The sequence below is a fragment of the Juglans microcarpa x Juglans regia genome, chromosome 8D (assembly GCF_004785595.1).
Source record: "Juglans microcarpa x Juglans regia isolate MS1-56 chromosome 8D, Jm3101_v1.0, whole genome shotgun sequence".
Lineage (NCBI taxonomy): Eukaryota > Viridiplantae > Streptophyta > Magnoliopsida > Fagales > Juglandaceae > Juglans > Juglans microcarpa x Juglans regia.
In genome coordinates, this window is record NC_054608.1 from 1,504,585 (window position 1) to 1,529,706 (window position 25,122).

Sequence of the window (25,122 nt, forward strand, 5' to 3'; positions counted from 1 at the left end):
CGTCGGTTGTAGAACCCAAAGCGCGCGCACGTCTTGAGAGCAGAGGACAACGAAAGGGCGACAACTCTACGAGATCAAGTAATTTTTTCCATCTTCTGTCACTTTATAATGATGAAGAAATTAAAAGAAGAAACAAAATTCCGAAGGAGTTTCCAACTCAATGAGCATCAATCTTCTCTCAATCACGCAGCACCAATTCCAAACATTTTTTTTTTTTTTTTAAGTCTACTACAGGTTTAAGAATGCTGCACAAATTTATCTAAAATAATACTCAAAATAAATAAAACATGTATGAACTACATAATAATTGCTAGGAAAAACAAACTGCTAAGCAAGTTTGGGAAATATAAAGAATTTTCACTATCCCAATGGTCCATGCCGTAGAATCCTCTGCATCAGCAATCAGGCAGTCTCATCACAATTTCAGATGGTGGTCGTAAGGTGCAAACCATCTCTTTTGTCTTCCCAAAATATACCTGCAATATGTGGATTGTGGGACTCATTGACCCAATAAATTATTTCATGTTTCCTAGTAGTACTTAATAATTCAAACACCAAAAGACCTTCAACAACTACAGGGTACAGTAATGAAAAATATTATCATTGAATATATGTTCGGATCTGTATATCAATATCCAGAGTAAAACTAAGAAAATATTTAAAAGGACTGACGTTACCTGATCCAGTGAATTCCTCAACTTACTCTCCATTTCTTCTATCATCCTTCCCATGTTACAAATATGGCCTTCTGCAACTGAGAGATTCATATCCATCTAGAAGATAAATGGATAGAAAATAAATAAATAAATAAATAAATGTACCCCTCCCAAAGTAGATAGATTCCAAGACACTTGAAAACTACTCGTAGATTTGTACACGAAAGGATATTAAAAGGTCAGATATTAACATTTTGAGTCATAGATTTCAGAGAGTAAAAGCTGCTAAACTTTAAATAAGACTAAAAACAAATTGATCATGCTAAGGCTCTTTCAGGTTTTTCAATTTTTATATGGAGGGTTCCCTATGGTCCCCCACTCCACCTTTCCCCTCTTGGTATGTGGGTGGCAAAAGAAATGTGGAAAGAGGAATTCCTATAAGGAGAAACAGATCTACTAAACTTTAGTCTTCTCAATGGTGATTCCTGTTACTCAAAAAATGGCATTTTATATCCTCATTATTGAACAGAAAGGCTCATTATGGGAGAGCATGCCAATTGTCCAAGCGCAAAACTTTTGAGGAATTATTGTGACAGTAAACTTCTTTATCAAACCCTTTCTTTGGGCCCGGAATCTTCCCCAACACTAGTCCACCTTTTTACCATCTGAGCTAGCAGGAGTACTTATTAGATGGGAGATAAAGCTGATCCCCCTCCTGGAACCACTGTTGCAATCGACTGATTTTGACTCCATGCATAGAATGGTTTTTCTCATCTTAGGATCAGATTACCGGCAAATGGAATAAAAGAAATGTGCAATCACTTATCCATAAGCATAAAGGTGCATTTCTCTTGCATTTGGCTTTAGCAGGCTTCCAAAGAAATGTTTCAACGTGTAAACTCTGAGGTAAGGATTGAACTCCTCAATAAAAAAAAAGAATAAAGTACCTGTCGTCTAATTGATCCAGACAAGCTAAATGTGCCTGATGACTCATTATCCGTAGTCAAAGATAGCATCACAGTACTGGTTAAACGGTAATGAGCCATTCCTTCATCCTCTGGCCCCACCTAGATAAGAATGAGACTCAGCCTGACTATAGGAACGAATGACAAAAATATACAATGAGGAGGAGGGAAAGGAGATGGAGGGAAAATTACAAGGACATCCTACACGGGCATCCCCACATCTACACTGCAGTCAATGGAAAATGAACTTCACCTCAATGACATGTATAGCATCCCATGCTCCCTCCTGCAAGTAACCCCTTCGACCCTGCCCGGTCTTTGAGCCATCTGCACCACAAAAATAGTAGCAAATCAGTAAAAGATACAAAGTCTGCTGACTGCCAGCCCAGGTAAAAAGATTACCTTTCTTTATTAGAAAGCATGCTACAAAACCTTCATTATCATCTTCCCACATATAAACTGACGAAATGCCACCTTCATAATACCTACCAAATTATTGGTTAACCAAACTACAAGATTTTCCAGACGCAGTAATTAAGCAAACAAGAAAATTTGCACAGAAGAAATTGTATAGAAGATACACCTGAATATAGTTTTGTTTAAAATTGAAAAAAAAGCAAGTGGAGAGGTTACCAAGAAGAAGTTTTTTCAAACACATAAATCAAATAAAAAAGAAACTCAAGGACGAGGTGTAAGTAAAGGACCTCACTGGTCACGATAAATTGCAAAGATGTCGTTCGCTTCGACTTCAAGTTTCCTCAACTCCAGTGATGGGAGTGCCCCATCCTCCAAAGGTGGATGGTATTTATTTGTCCAGGGTGATCTACATGGAAATGAAGAAACAAAAAAAAAAAAAAAAAAAATCCTTAAGAGCATTTTTTGGGTCTTCTGATAAAGCAGATTCCCAATAGATTACAAATAATTAAGGGGGTAAAACCAGCTAATCAATCAAATGATATGAAAGCTATTCCCCACAACAGAATATGTAAAATACTTAAAAGCAAGGTTTGCTGAGTATCTGACATGCCTGGTTACCAGAGCACAAGAGAGCAGTTTCATACTTCAATCAAAGGTTCAAAGGACCGGTCAATGCATATAGTTGAAAAACAATAAGCACATCCACTTTAAATAGCTTCTAGGCAAATAAATCTATCATATTAATTGTACGCCCATAAGAACCAAAAAGGTACACATGCATAGAAAAAAAAGTTCTGGTAGTAACAGGTGCTTTAGACTAGAATTCAATAACGTGCTTCTCTCAGTGAAAACCATGCAACTCCTTTCAATGGATTTTTACAATGCCCTGCACGAAAAATATCCAAATCCACAAATTAAGGGCATACATCTTTAAAATTCCAATAGCATGCAAGCATATACAGTCCTGCATGCAGATCCAGATTACTAATCTACTATGCTATAACCTACACCAGAACTTTTTAAAAGTACAAGCACTAGAGCATCTACCTATAAGAGTCAGCATCTCTGTTGTATTCACACAGAATAAACTCCTTACCACTCTCTATGTCACATAAAACCTGTATTACAAAAAAAATTTCCAAAAGAAGCAATGGGTTAGGAAATACTCATAGATGAGGAAGTCAATACATTATTCATCAAAAACTGGCTCCAATAAAGTTGTTCGTGGCAAGTTAGCATGGTACACCATATACTTTGATATAGGGACAATTGAAAAAAGGGAGGACAGAAGAGCAAAATTTCAATTATGGAGAACAATGCAATGCAAAAGCCTGAAAGAACAAGTATTATTTCGCTCAATTGAAGACTTCTCAATTATGGAGCACATATCTTCCGGATCACAAAATACAGATGTAAACCATAGCAATAGCAACACTGAAGCTATTGGATAGAAACAAGCACTTGCACTCGTGCACAGACGCACTGATAAAAAAATTATTGTGTACTGATAAAAAAAAAAAAACATTAACCTTTTCCCAAAAGCCAAGCTGCAAAAGGAGCAGATTTCTAAATAATCTCGAACCAATTAAAACCCACGTACATATAACAAAATCCAAATTTGATCTCCAGCTCCTCCATTATCTCATAAACCAACCACGGATTAACAAAGAAAACGACCCCAAACCCTAACGAAAACACAACAATCCTTTGTTCATGCTCCAAAACAAACTAACAGCTTCAGAAACGCATGTATCGGTCAACAGCAACCGACTCAACCAATCGAAATTCAAACCAAACCAAAAAGAAAAACCTAAATTCAATAAAAAGAATCCTCCGATAGATAAATACAGACACGTAGATAAATACAGAAACGTGTATGCATGTACTGGAATGTGTGTGAGAGAAAGGGGGGAGACCTGGAGGGCTGATCGACTTGAGAGAGGAGATCGGAGGAGTGGTGGGGCAAGAGGCTAAGGAGCGCAGAGAGAGCAGTGTCGGTGTGCTTTGGAGGGATTCTTCTCATCAATCCCATGGCCGCCTCCATTTTTCTTTCCCTATTTGTCCTTAAGACTTGCACAGCTACTGGAAGAAAAAGAAGAAGAAGACGACGATGAAATGAAAAAAAAGAAACAGAAAATGGAATGGACCCTCTATCTTTAGCCTTGTAGATTTCTGTCGACCTGTGTGTGTATTAATGCGAGAGAGAAAAGGCTCCCTCCGCCTAGTTTGATCCGAGTTTCCCTCGCGGGAACCCACTGTCCCCTATTTTGGAATTATATTACGTAACGGTAACGCCACCCTGCTGAGAATATAAAAAATCATAAATATATAATTTACCATTTTGTAGACAAATAGTTTATTAATTATTACATGCCTAAATAGGACACTGACTCGTATAAATCTACGATTTTTGTTAATTTTTACTTCTGTAAATTTATAACCTGAATTAATTTTGTTTAAACTTTTTTACTGACCCTTTCATCTGTCGTGTACTATCAATTTTATTTATTTATTTTTTTCAACTGGGCAGTTGTCGGTTATGCCCTTACTAGTACATACATATATGTATAGTATGGTAATATTATATATAACCTCCTATGATTTTGGTAGGATAAGTTTGTAGATTCATTCATGCCTCTCGCTCTTTGTAGATACCCAATGTAAAAGATATTTCTAGGATTGTGCCCAAATGAGCTTCCCTATTTTTTTTTGCTGAGAAAAGAATGTGCATAGATGGTACCATGTTTCAATAGTTAATACATTCACAAGCTTCAAATGAATAATAATACGCGGACAATCATTTTTACAATCATTTATACAACTATGTTTTAAACTGCAAATCGAAAATTTGCACCTTCTATTACGATTTAATTATCAAGATAATTTAACTATTAAGATTATATTGCATCACTTATTTTCCATCCTTATTAATGGTTAGAATTGTTTGGGTTGTAGCATGATGATTTTCATAGTTTAGATATGAAGAGTAAAATTCATGATAATATAAAGATAAAAGTATATTTTTCCCAATAATAACCGCACACCACTTTTATGAAAGGGATTGCCCACAGTTGCAAGAATTCAAAACATCCCATTGAAGAGAAAATGTACAGATTGCTTTACGCAAAAAACATTGTGTGGGGCCTAGTGCATGGTGAGGCACCTCACAGTCATCATTTGTATGGCATACAATATTCGGAATTGGTTGGAGCGTAATGTTTTGTGATGCATGCATGTTATCTCCACTCATTGCCTCTCATTGACCCCAACGCAGAGAGGGCCGTATAGAAAAGGATGATGTTTGGGACCTTGTGCTTCTACTTTTTCCAAAGCCATGATTGGCAATTAGGGGTGGATTTGAAGGCAATACAAATACATATTACATAGCCGAGTAAAGAGTTTGGGAAATAGCTTTTGTCTGTGTAGTGATCTTGCATAATAGGGACACACACACGGTACCAAATAGTTGGTAAAATGATTGGGGATTGGGAATGTATTGGCCTGCGGCTGTTAGGATAAAAACAGCCTCAGATCTTATGAAATCCAATAACAAAGATTCTCTTTTTTATTTTAAAGAGAAATGATATTTGCAGTAGTCTTGGAGTGTGCAATCCACACGCGCATACTCCTTTTGAAAAAAGTGAAGAAATCTAGACCCACATGAAAAAATTATATTTTTAATGGTGGTCTTCACGTTTTTTTCAAATGGACTTCGTGCGGGGACTGCACACTCCAGGATTATATATAGTATTACCATTATACTTAAAGAGCCTGAACAGATGAAAACAAATTGCCGACCAGCATATGAGAGGAGAAACGTACCTTGCAAGGATAAATATTCTCTCCTATTGAAGAACATCAGCTGCTAACTACTAAAATTCATTGCTTGAAAATTACATCACTTGCAAAAATAACCTTACGCTGCCATAAAGCGTGGTTGATCTGCATGGCAGTGCATACTCTTCAAGAGGATTTTGATAGACCAAATGTTTTGGAGTTCAATTTCAGACGTCGTTCTTCATATGATGCTGCAATTTGTTCAAGTGGTAGGGAGAAACCACACCATGTCAATAAGAATTTGGCAGATAATTGATTTAGAAGGAAAATAGAAATAGTATCTGCAGACTTTTAAACAGTTATCATATATCAGCAGACGCCAAACATTTCAACCATATCTCAAAGCACGGGTGATAAAAGCACTAGTAAGGACTAACTACCAAGTGAAAGATGCATGGCCAATAATTATATGGAACTGATAAAGCTAGAGCTGATGTTTTGTTTTGATTCTATGTGAATTCGTGGCTCTCACATTGCACATCATCTTTCATGTAAAGCTGGAAGAGTCATAACTAAGGGAAAGATTCCTCAGAATTGAAGAAATTGAGCATATTATTTAAATAACCCAGAATCTCAATGAAAGCAAAAGTCAAACATGATAGATGAACAAATTATCTTATCAAGACTGACATTTTAATGTTTTTGGGGGGGGGGGGGGGGAAGACATTGACCATTCAACCGTATTAGAAATAAACAATTCCAAGCCAAAAATTGTGAATGGTTAAGGGACAATGTAACTGACGCTCAGTTGGCCGTGACATAAGCGGTATATAGGAAGCTTTTTTCTTGGTTGTTCCCTTTAATGATCTCTGACCTGAAAGCACAAAGGGCAGTCTCAGCAATACAGATACATAAGTAAACAGTAGAAAGTAATGGTGCCTCGTGGTAATGGACTGAATAATATTTCTTTTCACCGCTTGAAATCGGCAAACAGCTAAGCAGAGCATCATTAAATATTGCGGCCTGAAGCTGGTAATTGCGGCATTGATTTGCCAAATGCATACGCAGGGCTTGTCCGGCATCTACAGAGAATAGCAACTCAAACAAAATTCACAAATGTAGGAAAGTACATGATAAATGATAAAACAGTAAAAGAGATGTAACAGAAGTGCCCGATTGCTACAGATATGCAATTTGTAGAGTTTTCAAAGAGGAATCAAGTGCATTGTACAGAGTCTACATTCATACTTTGTAAATACCTGCTGAACAAATAAACTCGATACTCTCAAATTCACAGGAATGAAGAACCAATGGAAGCTCTGGAGCCATGGTGTACTGAGGTTTCCTTGGTGTCTTCTCAGTATCCAATAATGTATCTACCACCTACATATTTAAGCATTTAAACTGAGTTTCTTTCTGATTGTAAAACAAAAAGATGGAACAGAGTGACAACTTCCGAGAGGAGACCAAATCTAAGCTCCTTTATCCATTGAGGCTCATTTCAGAAGTGCTGCAAATGGTGGTCATAAGCAAGAAGCTGGTTCTTATCCTTGGAACAGGGTGACAACTTCCAAGAGGTTGCAGAAAGAGCAGAAAGAACAAAGCCAAAACAAGACACGAGTAGAAGTTACAAATTATAAGGAAAGACATGAAGAGAGGTAACTAGAAACATGACACAAGGCAGGGCAGAGTGGCATAAAAAGACCCATGTAGTGGATCTTAATCAGTTGGGACTAGGGCCTAGTTGATTCAAGTGCATTGTTGGATAAAATTCAGCCAGATAAGTTTTACAGTAAGATAGATGCAATTCATTAAAAATTGAAGGTGTGTGCACATGCCTTGAAAGATAAGTGTCGTGTATTGGCCAACCATTAATGCTGGTCACCAATCTGGTATGTATGGTACGTACATCGGGGGATTCAAGACCTTGGCCGATCATTAACATTACAGCAACCATGCAACGGACTTGGTGCCACAAGAAAGCACTACCTTTAATTTTAAATGCCCAAAGTTGATTGCCATCATACCTGCAGGGATTCAGAAAACTCTAAGTACTTACTACTAAGAGTAAAATAAAAAGGCTGAGAATGTTGAGTTATGAAAGGCATTCATGCTTTACAGTAATCTCTCTTTCCTTATCTTTCTTCTTTTCAATTCTCTCAGATATTGTTCACACCAACTGTTTGCACCACTTCGAACATCAACCATTTTCTTCCTTTTCATCTCTAAACCACATCCCCTCTTTTATACCTTTTGAACCCTTGAGCCCTAGATAATTCTCAACCTTCTGATGAAAACAACCCTTCCAAACCAACATTGGAAGCCTAATTTGTTGCAACCAGGAAATTTCAAACATCCAGTTTTCTTTAAAACCACAAGCCGCAACCTTGTTATGACAGCTATAAAATGCATGATACATAGGTTGCCCTACATCTCTGTACTCCTATTGCCTTGAAAAGACTACCCCTTCTTACAAGCATGGTTGTATGGCAATAGCCATCATAATAGAACCCAGTTTCATCTATCAGGGAAAGAAAATGTAAAGTAACCAATTCAAAAACATAAAATGGCTAAGAAGATTTCTCTACCAATGATTACCTCACATCAGAAGGACAAATTTCGAACAACGTGATATTCCGCTTATAGTTATGCACATTTACTGCATCCATTTTACAAAAATTTCTGAAGTCGTGTTCCCCAAGAAACTTTTTTCCTGCCTCCTCCATAGCCTGTTCAAACATGGACCAAAGAGAAGGAAGTTTCTCAGTTCTATGAGTAGTACCAAATTCAATTCGCAACATATTGCAAACCTAATCTGCATACCAAGAAATTCAGGTTCTCCCTCCAAAAGAAATATTTATAATCCCTGCTCAAACAACTAAACCTGCAAGGAAAAGAAAACAGATTATTTTAACACATAAGAAGGTGAATATAGTGACTAGAAAAGCAGTTTTTATACGTAGCCACCAAATGAACCCAAAAACCATTGTGAATTGCAAATAAAGCAACATTTATGCTTTTGCAACTGAGGGACTCTACATCCATAAATAATATAAACATGTGCTACAAGCACTTGGTTTCAAACACCATAAAGTAAAAAATGGCTCATCACATCAACAATACTTGAGGCATCACTTCTCACATATGACCCAATTAAGAATCCATATTGCCTGTGGACCCAGGAGTCCATACTGTCATCAAGGAGGCAGCTAATTATAAGAACGATAGGGCCTAATCCAGATTCCTCCCTAAAAGGAACGGGACTCAATTTATTTTTACTTATAAAAAAAAAGGTAATGGGACTCAATCCCGATCTCTAGCTCACTGCACAGCAGACCGCATTCAGAATGTCTTATTAATTAAGCTGATTCACAAAGATTCTTACTGGCCAGAAGATGACATGGCCGATTCCTCTCATCAGCTAGGATGACCTTCAAACAGGCACTTGATTTTTGCAGTACTAACTATAGTTCACTTTAAATAAGGAACACAATAAAATGAACTGACTCCTTTTGCAAACTAGGAAATTTATTGTACACCTACACAATAAAAAGCCAGAGAAACCGTTTCCATGAAGGTATACAAACCTTGCACTGAAGCCAACTGGAACTGGAGACCAGCCTAAAACTCGAATATCATCAGGAAGGACTCGATTCAGCACCCCTACATAATCTATTTCACGTTCTGTAGAAAAGATTAAAAAAATTGAAAAAAAATAATACCACAGTTAAGTTGAAAGAAAGAAATAAATTTATAAAGTTCAGCCATAATTTAAATTCTTTACATGCTAGATCATATGCATCTTGTAAGAGTAGCATAAGAATGAGATGTTTTAGTAGTACTGGTGAACCACACAGTCGTGGTGATGGAATCTTTACAGAGATCATTATGAACTGATTGAATTACTAGCTTAGGCTAATAAATAGCATTACCTCTCATCAACCAAATCAATATGCTTTTTAATAAATTCAGGGTAACATCCTTCAATTAAGAGATTAACTCAGACAAGCAAGGCTGGTCATAGATCAGCTAGCATTCTCAGTTAGCTGACTTTTTTAGGCTACACCTTCTGGTGTGGGAACCAAAAAACAAATATCCACCCATATCTCCAATGAATTTAACGTTGAAAACAAGATGCCATTTATCATTTAAAGAATGCAAGATTTCACCCACCAGAAGCAACATTGTGAAAGGGTAACAAAAAAGGATAGTTTGGCTCACCAATTTGCTCTTTGAAAACAATTTTTTCAGAGTTTTCATTGCTTGCATCAGTTTCCTTGAGGCTTGATCGTAAAAGGAGAGCAATCACCTGCATTGAGCAGTTGCCATCTTTTCAATCATTCACCTAACAGGGTAGTGAAGAATGTTACCGAATACTAGTATAATAAAATCAATCATGAAAAACATGTTCATGGTTTATAGATTTAAGTAGGATGACAGCATCAGAAGCTCAGTCCACTAGCATAGCATTTGGATTTGAGACTCCATGGAAATGACATCGTTCAGTTCTTACATTTTGTTCTATTTTGAACACCAAAGTTCATAATGATTTTTCTTTCTGACAAGTACCAAAGTTCATAATGAAAAGTGGTATCACAAAATCAACATACTGAAATTTTTGGTGTAAAATAAAGGCCTATTCGTTCAAACGTTCATTTGGTGCTCAAGCAACTTATCTGCATAGAAATGGACACCCAAGTATCCAACAGAGTAAAGGAGATTGCAGAACTTTTTGTCATATACAGAGGATGAAAGGAGTTAATATGAGCGGCAGAACTGTCATCAGTAGGACTGACCAAAGTCAAGGAAAGACTTTTCCAAAGCATAAAAAATAAACAAAAATACTTGAATGATTATAACAACTTGAGAAATCCTAAAATATCTCAGCAAAATACACAGAAAATAATCTTTTTGCATAAACTTACTTGTCCAACTGAGGAAACCCCCTTATCTGTCCTACCACACCTCGAGTACCGTAGCTCCTTCTTGTCACCAACTAGTAGCCTTGTTTTCTCGAAAGCACTGAAAATTTCTGACTGGAATAATTTGATACCAGAAAGAAGTTAAAAGTGTGACACTAACTGATCTTCTTATGCCTTTAGAAAAGAAGGGAAAAAAAAAAAAAAAAAAAAAAAAAACACCGATCTTCTTATTCCAAGTAAATATTCATAGCCCAAATACACAGGATGTATACAAACGAGAACACCTACTTACAAGCCAAAGCAGAAAACAACTAAAGCAAAACGTTACAATCATTCCCGTTCCTCACAAGATTCTTCATCCAAAAGCTTAAAGTACTAAGGAAAAACCCCCTAAGTTCCCCTATAGAACATTCACAATTATCAAAGCACCTCCCGTTCCTTTCTAACCATAAACACCAAAGTAAGCACAGGGGATCATCTTCATCACAGCAGTGTTGTTACTTCTCCCCTCAATACCTGGCCATCATGCAAAGAAATCCACCACATGCAAAGGCATCACCCAGAAAATGCCAAGCTTCGAAAAAATCTCATTCCACAACGATGTTGCCACTTCCCAATGAAGGAAAAGATGATCAATAGATTCACCATCCTTCTTACACATGAAACACCATTCAGCCACCTGAAAACCTCTCTTCCTCAAGTTATCAATGGTTAGTATTTTCCCAAGAGACACCAGCCAGCAGAAGAAAGCAACCTTACTAGGCACCTTGGCTCTCCAAATACATTTCCACAATCTTTGACCCCATGACTGGTTAATGCCTTGCAAAAAGAACTCACTGAAAATCTGGAATTAACTGTATATGCACCCACAGCAAACTGTCCTCCCTGTTCTGATCAAGCTTCATTTCGTATAATCTTCCTAATAATTCTGAAACTTCACAAACTTCCCAATCCTGCACATCTCTAATAAATTCCACAATCCAACAAATCATATTGTTAGAAAAGTTATAGGAATCAGCCACTGCAGCCCCTTTATCTCTAGCAATCCTGAAGAGATTACGGAAAACAACCTTAAGAGGTGAATCTCCACACCAAGTGTCATGCAAAAAATAGATCTTTGCCCCATCCCTTGAATTTAGCTTTCTTAACAAAGTCCCCCCATCCCAGCCAAATAGACTTCCACAAACCCACCCCAAACGTCCCTCTTACTTCATTCGTACACCACACCAACTCCCCCACATCCTCCTATGTTTAACATCCACAATATTTCTCCAAAATGCATTACTCTCATTATGATACCTCCAAAGCCATTTCCCAAGGAGAGCTTTACTGAAAAGTCTTAAATTTTGCACTCCCAACCCTCCACAGGAAACCGGAAGACAAACCTTAACTCAACAAATCAAACTTTCTTTCCTCCCCATTAACATCCCACTGGAAATTCCTACAAATCATCTCAATTCTTTTAGCAACCCCAACTGGTAAAGGAAAGAGAGAGAGGAAATAAGTGGGGAGATTGGTCAATGTGCTCTTAATCAGGGTAACTCTTCCACCTTTAGACAAATATAATTTTTTCCAGCCAGCTAAACTCCTATTCATCTCAATTACCCCATCCCAAATAGAAACTGATTTGCAAGGAGCACCAAAAGGTAGTCCAAAGTATCTCATAGATAACAAAGGTACCTTACAACCCAAAATATTGGCCAGATCTGGAATATTTCTGACCGTACCCTCTGGAACAATTTCAGACTTGGAAAGATTAATTCTTAACCCAGAAACAGCTTCGAAACATAACAGTAAGGCTCTCAAAACACGAAGGTGATCCCGATTGTTATCAGATAGAATCAAAGTATCATCTGCAAAAAGCAAATGTGATACTGAAATACTATCCCGAGTCTCATCACCCACCACAAAACCAGACAGAAATCTTCATTCAACAGCCGCTTCAAGCATTCGACTCAGTGCATCCATCACTATTACAAAAAGAAAAGGATATAAGGGGTCTCCTTGCCTTAAACCCCAAGAGCTATTAAAAAAGCCAACTAGATTGCCATTCACTAATATCAAAAAATCAGGCCATCGAAATACAAAATTTAATCCATGAACACCACTTCTCGCTAAAACCAAATCTCCCAAGAATGTAAAAAAATTCCCAATTGACATGATCAAAAGCCTTTTCCATATCCAATTTAATTAAAACTCCAGATTTACCCATTCTTATTCTGCTTTCCAAGCATTCGTTTGCAATTAGAACCGAGTCAAGAATTTGTCTTCCCCTCACAAATGCACTCTGAGGCTTTGATATAATCTTGTCCATAACCACACTAATACGATTGGCTAACACCTTGGCAATGATTTTATACACCCCATTTACCAAGCTAATGGGGCGAAAGTCCCTCATCTCCGCTGCACCCGCCTTTTTAGGAATGAGAGAAATGAAAGTAGTATTGATACTTTTCTCAAATTTCAAGAACGAGTGGAATTCACCAAAAACTTTCATAATGTCATCCTTCACGATGTCCCAACATGCTTGGAAAAATGCCATGGAAAAACCATCCGGGCCCGGAGCCTTGTCGTTAGTCATGCCTCTAACCACATCAAGAACTTCTTCTTCCTCGAAAGTTCTCTCCAACCAATTTGCACTCAATTGATCAATGGGCTCAAACACCAGCCCCATCTAACTTTGGTCTCCATGAGTGTTCTACCCTAAAGAGCTTCTCATAATAACTCACAATGTGATCTTCAATCTCCCCAATATCGGACAGAACATATTTACCATCTTGAAGAGCTTCACAGCATTGGATCTACGATGAAAGCGATGAGAGTTTGGTAAAGTTATTGACTTCCTTCAACCAAAGGTCCGGGATTTTTGCCTCCACGAAATTTCCTCAATAAGAGAGAGCATTACAATTTCTGCATTCACCTCTTTTTTCTTCTCCTTCTCCTCAAAGGAAAGTCCTCCCGAAATATCTTTATCTTCCAGAATTTGCAACTGCTCCATAAGCTGTTTTCTTTTATTAACTACATTACCAAAAATCTCCACATTCCAGCTCTTCAAGTCTTGTTTCAGTGCTTTGAGTTTGACCGCCAGAACAAAACTTGGAGTACCAAAAAAACTATAAGAGGCCCACCACCTCCTAACCCTTTCGACAAAGCCCTCATCCTTCAACCACATATTTTCAAATTTAAAATATCTTCTCCCACTTACAATGCCCCCACAATCCAATAAGATAGGATAGTGATCAGAAACAATTTTGTGTAACCTTTTCTGCCTCACATCCGGAAATAAGACTTCCCAAGAAGTCGAAATAAAAAATCTATCCAACCGGGACCATGCTCTCCCATTTGACCATTTGAATTCCCCTCCCGTCGTGGGTAAATCAATCAACTGTAGCTCAAAAATAAGATCTGAAAATTCAGACATAGCTTTAGTAATCTGAGAATCCCTTCCTCGCTCACAAGGAAACCAAGTAACATTGAAATCCCTACCAAAGCACCAAGGGAGATCCCACCAACTGCAAAGTCCCACCATTTTGTCCCACAAAATACTCCTTCTAGAGTCCAAGTTAGGTCCATATATTCCAGCAAACGACCATTCGATTCCATCATCCACATTCTTAAAATGACAATCCACTAAATAATTTCCCACATAGTGGTCTACTAATTCCACAACCCTCCTATCCCACATAATAATAATACCTCCCGAGCCTCCATTAGAAACTAACTCAACCCAACCCACCCAACAACAGCTCCATGGGCTATTAACCACCAAATGGTTAACTTTCTTCAATTTAGTTTCTTGAAAACAAATAACTTCTACCTTCTACTGACAAACAATATTTTTCACCCGGAGGCGTTTCCTATAGTCATTAGCCCTCGAACATTCCAAGAGACAATATTGGGCTTCATTGGGAACCATTGGCAGCCCTCTCCTTACCTTAATTACTGAAGGCACTCCCTTCCCTGGTGTTATAGTTGATAGTACACTCCAACCTTTTCAATTCCCTCTCTTTTTTGGTAGCTGATCTGGCCAGCGCAAGTTGGCTAGCCTCAATGGCAATAAGTAAAGCTCTAAACTATTCCTCAAAACCATCACAAGAAATCCTCACACAATTCCTAATTTCTTCTACCTTCCTCAACAGCCAGTCAAATGATTTATTTGGCCATTCAATACCATGATTAATAGAACACAGGGGAATAGTGTCAGGATCTTCATCTTCGTCTGAAACAATTAGCTCTCCTGATTCACCATAAATAGAGCCTTCACCTCCACCAATCACCATATATAAATCAGAGAAATTGAACTGAGTACAAGGAACCTCAGAAACAGACTTCTCGACCCCAATCAAACCCTCACAACAGACATCTTCTTCCACACTTGCCTTTCCTAGCGCTATACCTAAGGAAGACACCTCATTCCTGTCAATCGAATAGGAACTCGGCCCCATAGTGCCCCCTAAAGAGCCTCCAGTTTCTATTAAATCCTTCTGAGATACATGCTTTTCCACCATCGCCAAGATGGGTTTGGACCTAACAGTGCCACAATACTGACCCTTGGAAGGCTAGGAATCAGTTTGAGGAGTCGCTTGAGATGAACCTACCGCCTTATTGCTACCGGGAGGATCAACTTCAACCATCGACCTCTTTTGTGTAGTAAGAGCCTTCATCGACGCCGCCACTTGAGTGGCATGTTCCTTAAATGGCATCGTGATTTGAGAAAGCCCTTTCGCCATATTAACCGTATTGAAACTCACCGCTGGTGTACCCCCAGAAGGTTCGCCCATTGTCGTCAGCTCTCTCTGAGAAGACGGACCAGCCGTTGAAGCCGCCATAGAAATGGGTGGAAACTTCACCCTTCTTGGGCTTGTTTTGCTCTAAAGCCCATCGCTGTTTTGGTCTTTCCAAAGCACAGGCCTCTTAAGTGGGCCTCTATCAAGCCCATCTCCTTTGTTATTTTTAGAAACAATAGGCCCATCCAATTCCCCCTTCTTCTTGACAAAAACTTCATTATTGTCTTTAGAAACAAAGCCTAAGCCCAAAGTTAGGCCCAGTCCATCATCAACTATCTTCATCAATGAGTCTAGCCTCTCCTTCCACCTCTGGAGCTCCACCCGAACGTGCCATTGTGACCCTTCGACTTCTCCTAATTTCTGCGACTTCTGGGAATGCCAACCATCAACCCCAGCTACAATAAGCTTCCTATTGATCATATCCATCGCTCTTTCCTACTTATATCTTGTAGTCATCACTGCCTCATTATGCCTGGAATGAACTTTTCTAGATGCTTTGCTAGAACCAAGAATCTCATTCACTGGTACCATCAAAGCTAACAAGAAAGGGGCTTCGTGGGAAGAGGAAGCCCTCTGAGAGGGTTAACATTTCTGTAGAATTATAGAGAGATTTATGTTTAAGGATCTGTTAGCAATATTAGGGGCTAATATCTAGGAGATCTACAGCTAACAGATCAGTTTTTCTTATCCCATGATTTTAGGAGATTTGGTAGTCTGTTACCAAATCTGTAGATATAAGTTTCCTGTTTTATAGCTTTCAGTTTTAGGTAGTTCTGATTTCCTTTCTAGGTTAGCTGTAAATATCCCTAAAATAGATGAGCATTATCATCTATATAAAGAGGGACCTGTAACCTTATTTTCGATATAGTGGAATCTTACTCTTTCCTTCCACAAACAAGATGGTATCAGAGCAATCTCTGAACCCTAATTCCCTCATATGACCAAATACGGGAAAGGTGATTCAAGAGCTACCGTTTCCCAAATCACCTCCAATTAGGAAGCCATGGCTTCCAACAATGATAGTAACCTCATGCCCATTACAGGACACAAACTGAATGGGAACAACTATCTCCAATGGTCCCATTCCGTAATGATGTTCATATGCGGAAAGGGCAAAGATGATTATCTCACCAGAGATGCTGCCAAACCAAACAAGACGGATGAAAAGTTCAAAGTCTGGAATGCCGAGAATAATATGGTCATGTCATGGCTCATTAATTCCATGACAAATGACATTGGAGAAAACTTTCTTCTCTATGGAACAGCAGAGGAGATTTGGGATGCTGCCAAGGAAATATATTCTAACAATGAGAATACATTGGAATTATTCGAGGTGGAAAGTGTTCTTCATGACTTCCGCCAAGGAGAATTAACAGTGACTCAATACTTCAACACTCTCAATCGGTATTGGCAACAGCTAGACTTATTCGAGGAGCACAATTGGAGCTGTCCGAATGATGGAATCAGGTATAGACAAATAATTGAACGGAAAAGAATATACAAATTTTTGATTGGATTAAATAAGAACCTTGATGAAGTACGAGGAAGAATTTTAGGATTCAAACCACTACCAAATATCCGAGAAGCTTTTTCAGAAGTTCGGAGAGAGGAAAGTCGAAAGAAGATCATGATGGGATCTCAAGATTCTGTGACAAATCCTGAGAGTTCAGCACTTGTGGTGAGAGGGAATCCATCCAACAACAACAACGATCACAGACCAAAGAAAGGGCGACCATGGTGTGATCATTGTCGAAGTCCTGGTCACACCAAGGACAACTGCTGGAAGATTCATGGCAAACCAGCAGATTGGAGGCCTTCCCGGTTTGCCAATGACAAAGAAGGACGAGGCAACCTTGCTTCCATGGATGAACAACCTCCACCCAAACCAACTCCCTTCAGCAAGGAACAGATAGAGATCTTGCAGAAAATGTTCAGCCAATCCTTGCCTGCACCAGCTCCCACTGTAGTTGGTACCGGATCCCTGGCACAAAAAGGTAATTTTTTAAGTGCTCTAAATGCTAACAAGCAGAGACTCAGTCCATGGATTATAGACTCAGGAGCTTCTGATCATATGACTGGAGATGAGAAGCTGTTTTCAACTTACACCCCATGCTATAAAAATTTAACTGTGCGAATAGCTGATGGTTCACTCTCAAAGGTGGCTGGTACAAGCTCGGTTCAAATTTCAGAGAACATCACTCTTGATTCTGTTCTACTTGTACCAAAATTAAATTGCAATTTACTGTCCGTTAGTAAACTCACTCGGGATCTCAACTGTGTTACTAAATTTGGCTCAAATCTGTGTGTATTTCAGGTCTTGGACTCGGGGAAGATGATTGGCAGTGCTAAGATGTGTTCGGGGCTCTATCTTCTAGAGTTTAATGATCCTCCTCAAGGAGCAATTCATCAATCAGATTGTTCAGTGTTCAGTAGTCCTGTTTCTTTGTCTGTGAGTCAGTCTAATAATGTAGTGCAATTATGTTATGGCACTATAGGTTAGGTCATCCAAATTTCTTGTATCTTGAGAAGTTGTTTCCTTCATTATTCCATAGTAAAAATCCAAATGAATTTCAATGTGAGATCTGTCAATTCTCTAAACATATTCGCAATTCTTATCCTAACAGATCCTACAAAGCATCTCAACCTTTTTCCATGATTCATAGTGATATATGGGGCCCTTCTAGGATAAAAAATGTTACTGGTTCTCGCTGGTTCATTTCATTTATTGATGATCACACTAGACTCACATGGGTATTCCTCATGAAAGAAAAATCTGAGGCAAACCAGATCTTCAAAACCTTCAATACCATGATCCAAACACAATTCCAAGCAAAAATTCAAATTCTCAAAACTGACAATGCCAAAGAGTATTTCAATTCCAGCCTTAATGATTATCTCATGAGTCATGGTATTGTTCACCAAAGTTCCTGTGTTAACACTCCTCAGCAAAATGGTATTGCCGAAAGAAAAAACCGGCATCTTCTTGATGTGGCTCGGTCTCTTATGTTCTCTACCCATGTACCCAAATATTTCTGGGGTGAAGCCATCCTTACTGCTGCATACCTCATAAATAGGATGCCATCTCGGATTCTTAACTTCCAGACTCCCTGTCAAATTCTCCTTCAGTCCTTTCCCACTACTCGTCTCATCTCCACCATCCCATTCAAAGTTTTCGGGTGTTCAGCTTTTGTCCATGTCCATCAACAACACCGGGACAAACTTGATCCTAGAGCTCATAAATGTATTTTCCTTGGGTACTCTCCAACTCAAAAAGGATATAAATGCTACTCACCGGTCACTAAACAATTCTATCACTCCATGGATGTCACCTTCTTTGAGCAACAACCTTATTTCCCCAAATCTGATATTCAGGGGGAGACTAATTTTATCCTAGAATATCAGCTTTGGGATATTGAAGAATCACCTCATGTCTCTCATAATTTTGACCAAACTTGCCCATCACTAAATCATGAATCACTTCCTCCTCAAAATCTCTCCCTTGAGTCTTCTTACTTCCTAGAACCTCCTACTCAAGATCAAGCCAACAATCCACCTCAAAATCTGGACACACCTCAAAATCTGGACACTATTCAATCAACAAAGAGTGATGAATTGATTACCTACTCAAGGAGGAGAAAGAACCAAAAGGAGATGGAACAACAAGCATCTCTTGAGCAAACCCAAGAGTCTGACTCAAGTCCTAGACCAAGTGAAGATCCACCAGGTAACATTAATCCTGAAACTAATGATGATAGTGGCCTTCCTATTGCTGTGAGAAAAGGGGTAAGATCATGCACAAAACATCTGATATACACATTTGTGTCATATGAAGGATTGTCACCGAAGTTCAAAGTTTTTGTTGCCAACCTCGACAACATCCAAGTTCCTAATAATATACAAGAAGCTCTCGGCTCACCAGATTGGAAATCAGCAGTGTATGAAGAAATTCATGCACTAGAGAAAAATGGAACTTGGGAAATCTCTGACTTACCAACCGGGAAACGCCCAGTAGGCTACAAATGGATCTTCACAGTAAAATATAATGAAGATGGGAGTGTTAATCGGTTCAAGGCACGGCTGGTTGCAAAGGGATTCACCCAATCATATGGAATCGATTATGAGGAGACATTTGCTCCTGTAGCCAAGTTAAACACAGTTCGGGTTTTATTATCTTTGGCTGCAAACCTTGACTGGCCTCTCCACCAACTAGATGTCAAGAATGCCTTTCTAAATGGGGACCTAACTGAAGAAGTGTACATGGAAATTCCCCCCGGATTTGAGACACAAACTACATGCAACAAGGTTTGTAAACTTAGGAGATCTCTATATGGGCTCAAGCAATCTCCAAGAGCTTGGTTTGAAAGATTCACAAAGCTAGTGAAGAAGCATGGCTACTCTCAATGTCAGACGGACCATACACTATTTGTTAAACACTCTTCTGCAGGAAAACTTGCTGTCCTCATAGTGTATGTGGATGACATAATCCAAACAGGAGACTATGAAGAGGAAATCTGCACCATCAAAAGTTTACTAGCTGCAGAATTTGAAATCAAGGACCTTGGGAATCTTAAATATTTCCTAGATATGGAGATTGCAAGGTCAAGAAAGGGAATCTCTGTCTCACAGAGAAAATATGTCCTAGATCTCTTAAAAGAGACTGGAATGCTCGGGTGTAAGCCGGTAGATACTCCTATGGATCCAACTATCAAACCAGGAGCTAAGGAAAATTGTGCACCCGTGGACAAAGGAAGATACCAAAGATTAGTAGGTAAACTAATATACCTATCTCACACACGACCAGACATTGGATTTGCTGTTAGCATGGTAAGTCAGTTCATGAACAATCCAAATGAAGAACACATGGAAGCTGTGTATAGAATCCTGAGATACCTGAAACTATCACCAGGTAGAGGATTATTTTTTGAGAAGAACCAAAGAAGAGATATTGAAGTGTTCAGCGATGCAGATTGGGCAGGATCAGTACAAGACCGAAGATCAACTTCAGGATATTGCACTTTTGTGTGGGGAAATTTGGTCACTTGGAGAAGTAAGAAGCAGTCAGTGGTGTCAAGAAGCAGTGCAGAAGCTGAATTCCGGGCAATGGCACACGGTATTTGTGAGGGAATTTGGTTAAAAAGTATGCTAAAGGAATTAAAAATTTCAGATGAAGAACCTATGAAAATGTTCTGTGATAATCAATCAGCAATCAGCATTGCCAAAAATCCAGTTCATCATGATAGAACAAAACATGTGGAAATTGATCGACATTTTATAAAGGAGAAGATAGAGGAAGGAATAATCAAGATGTTGTACGTGCCTACATGTCTTCAGATAGCAGACATCCTTACCAAGGCTCTATCGAGAAAGGTGTTTATTGATCTGAGTTCCAAGCTGGGGTTAATTAATATTTACCGCCCAGCTTGAGGGAGAGTGTAGAATTATAGAGAGATTTATGTTTAAGGATTTGTTAGCAATATTAGGGGCTAATATCTAGGAGATCTACAGCTAACAGATCAGTTTTTCTTATCCCATGATTTTAGGAGATTTGGTAGTTTGTTACCAAATCTGTAGATATAAGTTTCCTGTTTTATAGCTTTCAGTTTTAGGTAGTTCTGATTTCCTTTCTAGATTAGCTGTAAATATCCCTAAAATAGATGAGCATTATCATCTATATAAAGAGGGACCTGTAACCTTATTTTCGATATAGTGGAATCTTACTCTTTCCTTCCACAAACAAGAATTTCTCACATCTTTTCCTTTGGAAGTCTTATTATTAGCACCATTGAAGAAGACACCTCTGTTTTCAAAGACAAAAATAGAGGAACTTGAGCCGACAAGGTCTCTCAACTTCCTCACAAAACCTTCCCAACCACTACTATTTATACCTTTGGGAATTACAATGATACCCTTTCCTTTGTAGGTGCCCAACTCAGCCAATTTCACAAACCTACCATACGTGTTTTGACTAAGTTGGATCAAGAAAACTCTATTTCCATCCCTTTTAGGCCCCGTTTGAATTTAAAGATGAGTTGAGATGGTTTTAGATGAGTTGAAAAAAATATTGTTATTTTTTTTGGGATTTAAAAAAGTTGAAATTATTTATTATATTTTGTGTGTGAATTTAGGAAAGTTGTAATTATGAGTTGAGATGAGTTTCGAATCTAAATGGAGCTTTAGTCTGATACGGAGCCCTACTACCGAGAATTTCAAGCAATCCTCAACCGCCTTGGCCAACCAAACCACCAACATCTCTATTGATGTATAAAGCCTTCGTGAACTTTCTACATTTCTCAACTATGCAAAATAGATTCCCCCCCCCCCCCCCCCCCCCCCCCCCCCCCCCCCCCCCCCCCCCCCCCCCCCCCCCCCCCCCCCCCCCCCCCAAAATCACGAACAGCTTAGCTTCAATCCAAACACTACACTCCATCAACCCCTTACGCCAAAACTTAAAAGAAGAAAAGAGCAAAAACTAAAACTAAAAGAAGAATGGATCCAGAATGAAAACAAAAAGGAATCATCCATGAAATGAAAAGATTAATTAATTGACCATTCATCTTCTTGTTTCCTTAAAAATGCAAGTTTAAAGTGCAAAAAAAAAAAGTCAAATATTGGTAATTCTCTACCAAATACACCACAAAACATGGAAGACATTAGACATCTATGAAACCAGGAAAAACAGCTGCTATCTTCCATCATGTTTATGTGTTTTTTGCAAGAAGAGTACTTGTGTACCCAATTACATGTACGATACATAGACGATCGCATTGGTTTTGCATATAGCTTAGTTCATAGTATTTAACTTGGCATATATGAGTGGGCTATCTTAGTGGGATTTATATACTGCATACCTGGCAGTGCTAATATTTGTTAATTCATATGCTAGAATGGAAAACAATGTGTCTTATCAAAAGAAGAAAAAGTAATCTGAAAAAAATGTTAGTTAAATCTTTTTCTTCTGGTTTCAAAGAGAGAGTGAAGAGAAAAAAATACAAATTTAGCATCTTTCTTTCCTACATCTAACTTCATTTCCAAATAACGATGCTGATTCTTTTCTTTTCTATCCCTAATGAAGAACCAACACTCAGAAGAAAATGTTTTTTTACTTTTTCTCACATGTTCTCTAGGATGAATAAAAAAAGCTCAAGCGTAGCATGCAGAAGAGAAACTCTATCTAGAATCTAAATTTCAACTGCTACTCTGCTACTGATGCAAAACTTGACAGCACTAATACTACTTTTAGCAACACTATTGTTCAAAGATTTGAAAGCCATCCAAATGCACGATTATGCAAGGTTAATGATCATCTTGAAACTTTCAACCCATGAAGTAATTAAATGATAAAAGTAGCTCAATCACAAATCTTCCGCTGTTTGTATTATCTGGATGCTCAACAATATGGCACATGAACTGATGTACAAGGTAACAGTAATTGTATGACTAAGTATGGAAACCTATCAATCATTTACATTCAATTGCATCACTTAAGACCAGTCAGGCTATGACGAGCTTAATTAAAAATTAAAAAATTTTCTAGAGAAGATTTTGCTCATCAATAATTTCAAACTAACATTATCTATTCAAATGTCTTTTGTGCATTACTAGTTCATAACTCGGAACATGAAAATAATAAAAGTAAAAATGAAAACTATACCTCAATAGTTGGATCCATTTGTGCCTCTGAAGCAAAACCATAGAATCTGTAATGTAGCACATAAGTTACATTTGAATATATAGTCCACTACCATAACAAAGACTGAGTATTTCTAACCTAACAATTATGATCATGTTGAAAATTCACAATGAAGAAGACGCTGCACAAAAGAGGAATATGCTTTAGTTAAAGCCAAACCTTTTCACCTTTACCCAGCTAGCAAGTTTAAAGCCCTAAACCTAAAGATACGGAATATTGTTTAGAAATACAACTTCTATGTTATTATTAGTGCAATTGGAGAATAAACTATACATAATAGTCAGTTCAACAATAATCCAGCAGTATTTCCATGATAACATTTTCATTTTTCTTCCCCATTCATAAAAAAAAATAACATGAGTAAGGATTGTACCTTTTCCCGAAGTACATGATTTTCAGAGCAACATATCTCTTGCAATGGTGATTTATGGCCCGTGTGTTAGAACCTGCACCCAAAGGTTACAATCAACCAAATTTCATATCGTAATCAGTATTCATCAAGGTAGAATTGTTTCTTTTAGTTAAGAGAATCATCAAATGGCATTCTATCCATTTTGTGGTTCAAGTGTTAAACTCTCTTTTCTAATCACATCTTTCTGCTGGTTACAGAAAATCTAAGTCGCAATGGATACAAGCAATGTTTTTTAATCAATGGATCGATAGAGACAATACCTGAAATTTTCTCTACTACTTTCTTCTTTGTGGTCGTATTACCACCTGTTTTTGATTCCCTTCTTTCAGCAAGAAGACTATTACAATCTACAACAACGCTGTCACATGCTTCCTCTATCTGCATAATAATTACTTGGTAAGTTCCAGTGCACATGCTCAGCTTCAGATGCGCTAAAGGGAAATACAACATAAGAACCAAAATACTAAAAGTTTAGACTAGCAAACCTTATGACAGCAACAACTTGAAAGTCGAGACGATAGCTTTGCATTCTCTTCCTCTAATTCCTAATTTATAATTTCCAAATTGGTAACTAAAATCATATAAAGAAAAAATCCGCAGTAACAAGGCAATAAGGATTTAACATTTTGTTTCGTTGCTCATATTATCGAGGACAGAAAAAAGAAATTCAATGAGTCGAGTTTTTGTTTCACTCAGCTCCAGAGAGACTTTCAAGGCTTCTAGTTCAATTAGTTTTCCTAAAACTTAAATGAAAATAGATTTTATGAAGTTCAGTTCCGAGGGCATTGTCACTTGCTTGTGAAAGCAAATACTACGTTTTCAAAATTCCAGCTCGTAGAAGAAATGAAAGCAGTTCCGGAATGATAATCAAAACAGTTCCTTCTTATTTTCTCAACCAGTTTATCGACACGGCAACCAAACTAGTCCAAGTAGAAGGCAGACACAGAGAAAGAGAGAGAGTACCTTAACTCTGTTTTGGAGAGAGTCTACCAGGGATTGAAGACTGGAGATGAGGTTTCTATCGGGCAGGAGAGGATCCCTCACTTCATTCGACATGGTTGAATTTGCTATGGTCTGGTTCTGTGCGAAACTCGCCCGATGCGAATGCGACTGTTACCGGCGGCCTCGAGTCGAGGGTGAAACAAAATGCAGCGTCGAAGAAAACGACGGCGTTTGGGGTTCGAAAACACTTGAAAGGCCCAGACTTCCTACCATTTTTTGAATTAAATCATTTTTACTAGAAATGTTTTAGTGTTACAAAAATAAATTCTTAAACATATATGACTTAATGCGATATTGATAACTTCAATTGTAAAGTAAATATAATATATCATATCAAATTGTGTTATAATTTAATCTCTTTTAAACTGTAACATTTCGCTTCATAAATGCTTCATAGATGCATGCACATGTATATAGATTCAAGGTTATCTAATGCTAAGGCCTCCAACGTATATCGACAACACTAAAGTTGTAAGGTTAAATTAACTAAATTA

The 25,122-nt window shown here is 38.1% G+C and overlaps 2 protein-coding genes across 2 annotated transcripts; both read right to left on the reverse strand.

Annotated features, from left to right (window-relative positions):
• Positions 1–120: 120 nt before the first annotated feature.
• LOC121241989 (probable F-actin-capping protein subunit beta) lies at positions 121–5,981 on the reverse strand. Its single transcript, XM_041139860.1, has 9 exons — positions 5,861–5,981; positions 3,959–4,337; positions 3,086–3,161; positions 2,331–2,444; positions 2,024–2,106; positions 1,875–1,948; positions 1,604–1,723; positions 678–773; positions 121–476 (listed from the first exon to the last, which is right to left on the reverse strand). The coding sequence occupies exons 2-9, from the start codon at positions 4,080–4,082 to the stop codon at positions 396–398; spliced, it is 768 nt and encodes a 255-aa protein (XP_040995794.1). The 5' UTR covers positions 4,083–4,337; positions 5,861–5,981; the 3' UTR covers positions 121–395.
• Positions 5,360–24,818, reverse strand: LOC121241987 (tRNA pseudouridine(38/39) synthase). The gene is made up of 15 exons (XM_041139858.1): positions 24,590–24,818; positions 24,112–24,171; positions 23,887–24,004; positions 23,588–23,660; positions 23,176–23,221; positions 10,741–10,851; positions 10,037–10,124; positions 9,403–9,499; positions 8,639–8,699; positions 8,414–8,544; positions 7,725–7,842; positions 7,075–7,198; positions 6,790–6,897; positions 6,618–6,689; positions 5,360–6,066 (listed from the first exon to the last, which is right to left on the reverse strand). Exons 1-15 carry the CDS (start codon positions 24,680–24,682, stop codon positions 6,002–6,004), a joined length of 1,365 nt encoding a protein of 454 aa, XP_040995792.1. The 5' UTR covers positions 24,683–24,818; the 3' UTR covers positions 5,360–6,001.
• Positions 24,819–25,122: the final 304 nt, after the last annotated feature.